This window comes from Salvelinus sp. IW2-2015, linkage group LG18, assembly GCF_002910315.2.
Source record: "Salvelinus sp. IW2-2015 linkage group LG18, ASM291031v2, whole genome shotgun sequence".
In the NCBI taxonomy this organism is placed as follows: Eukaryota; Metazoa; Chordata; class Actinopteri; order Salmoniformes; family Salmonidae; genus Salvelinus; species Salvelinus sp. IW2-2015.
In genome coordinates this window covers 62,358,698-62,365,131 of record NC_036858.1, presented here as the reverse complement: position 1 = coordinate 62,365,131, position 6,434 = coordinate 62,358,698, and the positions used below count along the sequence as shown (strand labels likewise).

Sequence of the window (6,434 nt, the reverse complement as noted above, 5' to 3'; positions counted from 1 at the left end):
TTTAAATGAGAAATTATGTCTTGTTTTTATTTTTCAGGTTAAAAAATAATCAACAATGGTCTCTCATATATATTGCAATTCATTAAAAGGAATATGTACGAATGTATGTATGTAGATTGATTGTGTGAAAACTAAGGTCACGTACATTGGAATAATAACCATATTTCTCCTGATCAAAATAACTACAAGAAAGTAGTGAAGTTGTCGACGGTAGCCAGATGGAGGTACGCCGGCTGGTCATCCTCCTCCTCCTCCTCTTCCGCCTGCTCCCCTCCGTCCCTCCCCGCCCTCCTCTGCCTCATGGACAGGGTATTCCTCTTCTCCATGACCTCTGACCCCAGTGAACGGTTGTCCAGACATTCCTGGATCATCTTGGCCAGATCCTGCTGCAGACGCTGGCAGTTCTCCCTGCAGGGAGGGACAAGGACATAGGAGTTGATTACAGTATATAGATCTACTTAGATATCTAGCTCTAATGACCTCTGTTTACCCTACAAATGGAAGAAGGACATAGAATGTAGAAGTTGATAATATAGATGTAAATATGACGTGTAGCTCTAGTGAGGTACAGTTATAGTTGAGCATTTACAGTAGCAGCAGGTTAACTCACACTGTCGGTGGCGTTGGCAGGTTGTAGTCCTCTCCTGTTTCACCCGTCAACCAGTAGGTCAACTCTGTGCTTTTACCCTGGGATACACACACATGCACAATCTTCTATGATATTCAACACAGTAGACAAGAGTACTATACAGTACAAATGAATCTGTATGATTCTATCATGACAAATGGCAAAGTAGCATGTGCCATGTCCATACTTTGAGGAAAGTCTCCCCTCTCTTCTCGTACTCAAACTTGCAGTCTGTCCTCTGTAGGATGCTGATGGTGGGCTGACTGACGTGGATTCTCAAGGCTGGATGGAGAGAGACAGAGTTGTATTTTACTCACCTGCCATGACAGCTGATATTAATTGTTTGTATAGAGTTGGTATGGATATCTCTAGTGTTCCTGTAGCCTGCTTACGATGTCCCGTTGARTCCATGCTAGAGGCAGTGTTGACTGTGTCTCCAAACAGGCAGTATCTGGGCATCTTTATCCCCACCACTCCTGCTGCACAGGGGCCTAGGGAACAAATAGCAAGCATAAAGGGGCATTGATAACAGACAGAGGGAAAGAGTGAGGGAAGTTACAGGAAGGAGCGAGAAGGAAAGAGCAGAGACCAAGGAGGCTTGATAATATAGAGAAGAGAGAGAGGGAGGTGTCATGAATTCAGGATTGGGACTTGGGGAGCTAGGGGTACCTGAGTGCATCCCAATGCGGATCCACACAGGTAGCCCTGGCAGGTGTCTGAGCTGGAAGGTCCCCATAAATGCCAGAATGTCCAGGGCCATGCGTGAGATGTCCACCGCGTGCCTGTTACCGTTCCGCCGCGGCAACCCCGACGCCACCATGTACGCATCACCTATGGTCTCCACCTGACACAGGACAAAAAGGAAGATTGGACTAGGTTGGACCACAACCCTAACCCTAGCCTCAACCACAACCCTGATTCTAGCCTCAACCACAACCCTAACCCTAGCTTCATGTCCACATTCCAGTTCAACTCTAACACTAGCCTCAACCACAACCCTAACCCGAAACCACAACCCTAACCTAAACCACAACCCTAACCCTCAACCCTAGCTTCAACCACAACCTTCAACTCTAACCTAAACCACAACCTGAACCCTCAACCCTAGCTTCAACCACAACCCTAACCCTCAACCCTAACCTAAACCACAACCCTAACCCTCAACCTAGCTTCAACCACAACCCTAACCCTCAACCCTAACCTAAACCACAACCTAACCCTCAACCCTAGCTTCAACCACAACCCTAACCCACAACACTAACCCTKTCCCTAACTTAAACCACAACACTAACCCTATCCCTAACCTAACCTTGTATACGTCGTGGTGGTCGAGGATGCAGTCGAATCCCTTGTAGATGTCATTGAGCATGTTCACCACTTCCATGGGGGTGCTGTACTGGCACAGGGTGGTGAAGCCCACGATGTCGCTGAAGTACACCGTCACCTCCTCAAACAGCTCCGGCTCCACAATGCCCGTCTCCTTCAGAGAACGCACCACAGGACTGGAGCGAGAGGAAGAGAGAGATAGAGAGAAGTCATTTGCTGGTCTTAAAGTGGTTTTCTGGTTGTGCAGTCTGGCAAACACCTTCTGGTCAAAACATTGCACTTAATAAAACAACAGGAGCATTGAATTGTGTTTGGATATGTTTATTTTTGTTGTTGTGTTGACTGACCCAGGCAGCAGCATAAAGTTGAGGCAGTCGGCCCTGTCTCTCTCAGCCTTGTACAGCGCCGTCCTCTCCTCCACCAGATGCTCCAGGRTCCTGGAGTACATCTGTAGACGACGGATCAGGTTGTCCATGTAACTCTCATTAGCTTGGTTGTGCAGGTTACTGTGGAGAACAGAAGAAAGGATCAGTCACACACACATACAACTTTTCAATGTAGGTGTTGCCCTTGTGAGATGTTTCTCAAATGTCTCTTGAATAAAGGGAAGGGTGCAGCTCTACAGTAATTAAATATGAATGTTATTTTGAAGCACTGCAAACCATAACCATGCTCCCTCACTCACATCTCCACAACTCCATTTTGACCATTTATCATGTTACAGAGACATTTTACCATCTTTGTACAATGTCCAGTCTCTTGACAACAAGATAGACAAAATTTGAGCAAGTGTTGCCTTCCAGAGAGACATCAGAGATTGTAACATTCTCTGTTTCACGGAAACATGGCTCACTCAGGATATGTTATCAGAMTCGGTACAGCCACCCGGTTTCTTCACGCATCGCGCCGACAGAAACTAACATCTCTCTGGTAAGAAGAAGGGCGGGGGTGTATGCCTCATGATTAACGATTTGTGGTGTAATCATAACAACATACAGGAACTCAAGTCCTTTTGTTCACCTGACCTAGAATTCCTTACAATCAAATGCCGACCGCATTATCTTCCAATATAATTCTCTTAAATTATAGTCACGGCCGTGTATATCCCCCCAAGCAGATACCTTGACGGCCCTGAAAGAACTTCACTGAACTCTATGTAAACTGGAAACCAAATATCCTGAGGCTGCATTTATTGTAGCTGGGGATTTCAACAAAGCTAATCTGAAAACAAGGCTCCCTAAATTTTATCAGCATATCGAATGCGCGACTCGAGCTGGCAGCATTCTGGATCATTGCTACTCTAACTTCCGCGACGCATACAAAGCCCTCCCCCGCCCTCCTTTCGGCAAATCTGACCATGACTCCATTTTGTTGCTCCCTGCCTATAGACAGAAACTAAAACAGGAAACGCCCATGCTCAGGTCTGTTCAACGCTGGTCCGACCAATCGGATTCCACGCTTCAAGATTGCTTCGTTCACGTGGACTGGGATATGTTCTGGATAGCCCCGGAAACAACATTGATGCATATGCTGACTCGGTGAGCGAGTTTATTATCAAGTGCATTGGTGATGTTGTACCCACGATGACTATTGAAACCTTCCCTAACCAGAAACTGTGGATTGATTACAGCATTTGCTCAAAACTGAAAGCGCGAACCACTGCTTTTAATCATAGCAAGACGACCAGAAACATGACTGAATACAAACAGTGTAGCTATTCCCTCCGCAAGGCAATCAAACAAGCAAAGCGTCAGTATAGAGACAAAGTACAGTCGCAATTCAATGGCTCAAACACGAGACATATGTGGCAGGGTCTACAGTCAATCACGGATTACAAAAAGAAAACCAGCCCTGTCGCGGACACCGACGCCTCACTCCCAAACAAATTAAACAACTTCTTTGCTCGTGGCCAACGCGTGGCCGATGCGAGTAAAACATTTAAACGTGTTAACCCTCGCAAGGCTGCCAGCCCAGACGGCATCCCTAGCCACGTCCTGGTGTGGCTGGTGCGTTCACGGACATATTCAATCAATCCCTATCCCAGTCTGCTGTGCCCACATGCTTCAAGATGGCCACCATTGTTCCTGTTCCCAAGAAAGCTAAGGTAACTGAGCTAAACAATTATCGCCCCGTAGCACTCACTTCTGTCATCATGAAGTGCCTTGAGAGACTAGTCAAGGATCATATCACCTCCACCCTACCAGATACCCTAGACCCACTCCAATTTGCTTACCGTCCCAATAGGTCCATAGACGACGCAATCGCAATCACACTGCCCTAACCCATCTGGACAAGAGGAATACCTATGTAAGAATGCTGTTCATCAACTACAGCTCAGCATTTAACACCATAGTACCCTCCAAACTCGTCATTAAGTTCGAGACCCTGGATCTCGACCCCACCTTGTGGAACTGGGTCCTGGACTCTCTGACGGGCCGCCCCCAGGTGGTGAGGGTAGGAAACAACATCTCCACCCCGCTGATCCTCAACACTGGTGCCCCACAAGGGTGGGTTCTCAGCCCTCTCCTGTACTCCCTGTTCACCCATGCCTGCGTGGCCATGCATGCCTCCAACTCAATCATCAAGTTTGCAGACGACACTACAGTGGTAGGCTTGATTACCAACAGCAACGAGACAGCCTACAGGTAGGAGGTGAGGGCCCTCGGAGTGTGGTGTCAGGGAAATAACCTCACACTCAACGTCAACAAAACAAATGAGATGATCGTGGACTTCAGGAAACAGCAAAGGGAGCACCCCTTTATCCACATCGAAGGGAAAGCAGTGGAGAAGGTGGAAAGTTTTAAATTCCTCGGTGTACACATCATGGACAAACTGAAATGGTCCACCCACACAGACAGAGTGGTAAAGAAGGCTCAACAGCACCTCTTCAACCTCAGGAGGCTGAAGAAATTTGGCTTGTCACCGAAAACACTGACAAACTTTTACAGATGCACAATCGAGAGCATCCTGTCGGGCTGTATAACAGCCTGGTACGGCAACTGCTCCGCCCACAACCGTAAAACTCTCCAGAGGGTAGTACGGTCTGCACAACGCATCACCGGCGGCAAACTACCTACCCTCCATGACACCTACATCATCCAATGTCACAGGAAGGCCAAAAAGATCATCAAGGACAACAACCACCTGAGCAACTGCCTGTTCACCCCGCTATCATCCAGAAGGCGAGGTCAGTACAGGTGCATCAAAGCTGGGACCGAGAGACTGAAAAACAGCTTCTATCTCAAGGCCATCAGACTGTTAAACAGCCATAACTAACATTGATTGGCTGCTGCCAAAATACAGACTCAAATCACTGGCCATTTTAATAATTAATAATTGGATGTAATAAATMTATCACTACTCACTTTAAACCATGCCACTTTATATCATGTTTACATACKCTACATTACTCATCTCATATGTACATACTGTACTCTATACCATCTACTGCATCTTGCCTATGCCGCACGGCCATCGCTCATCCATATATATTTTTAAGTACATATTGTTATTCATTCCTTACACTTGTGTATATAAGGTAGTTGTTGTGAAATTGTTAGATTACTTGTTAGATATTACTGCACTGTCGGAACTAGAAGCACAAGCATTTCGCTACACTCGCATTAACATCTGCTAACCATGTGTATGTGACAAATAAAATGTGATTTGATTTGATGTGAAGGCATTCCATCACAGCAGGGAGAGACTGGCCAAACCCACCAGCTTCTGGGCTCAAATCTAGACACATTAACCAAGAAATTAAGGAGTCCATGTGTGTGAGTGAAAAGACAGGGGCACTCATATATACAAACACACACGGAAGCCCATACACAGGTGTAACAGTGTTGCTTCCGTCCCTCTCCTTGCCCTTACCTGGGCTCGAACCAGGGACCCCCTGAACACATCAACAACTGCCTCCCACGAATCATCGTTACCTATCGCTCCACAAAAGCAGAGCAAGGGAAACAACTACATCAAGGTCTCAGAACGAGTGATGTCACCAATTGAAACACTATTAGTGCACAGCGCTAAGTAGCTAACCATTTCACACCGGTTACTGTCACCCCCCTTTGACCTCCTCCTTTCCGCAGCAACCAGTGATCCAGGTCAACTGCATCAATGTTGCTTCCGTCCCTCTCCTCACCCCTACCTGGGTTCGAACCAGGGGCCCTCTGAACACATTAACAACTGCCTCCCACGTCATAGACACCCCCGAAGGTTCTGGGTAGAGCATTTAAAGGACCTGAATGGTCAAAATTGTGTTTTTCTGCAGTGTTAATGAGTCTCCAGAACTTTAGCTCATGTAGCAGACAATACCTACTTTGAGGTAGTACAAACCAATGACAGGGTTAGACAGATGGGTATACAGACAAGTTTTACTTGGGTCCCAGCCCATGTGGGGATGAAGGGGAATGAGGCAGCTGATGTACTGGCTGAACAAGCACTTAGTAGTGGGGATGTGGATGTTGTAGTTTCAATG

The 6,434-nt window shown here is 46.8% G+C and overlaps 1 protein-coding gene across 1 annotated transcript; it reads right to left on the bottom strand.

Annotated features, from left to right (window-relative positions):
• Positions 1 to 2,671, bottom strand: LOC111977974 (guanylyl cyclase C). The gene is made up of 8 exons (XM_024007740.2): positions 2,640 to 2,671; positions 2,302 to 2,460; positions 1,938 to 2,130; positions 1,298 to 1,472; positions 1,021 to 1,119; positions 816 to 910; positions 611 to 687; positions 1 to 408 (listed from the first exon to the last, which is right to left on the bottom strand). The coding sequence occupies exons 1-8, from the start codon at positions 2,669 to 2,671 to the stop codon at positions 183 to 185; spliced, it is 1,056 nt and encodes a 351-aa protein (XP_023863508.1). The 3' UTR covers positions 1 to 182.
• Between the last annotated feature and the right edge of the window lie 3,763 nt (positions 2,672 to 6,434).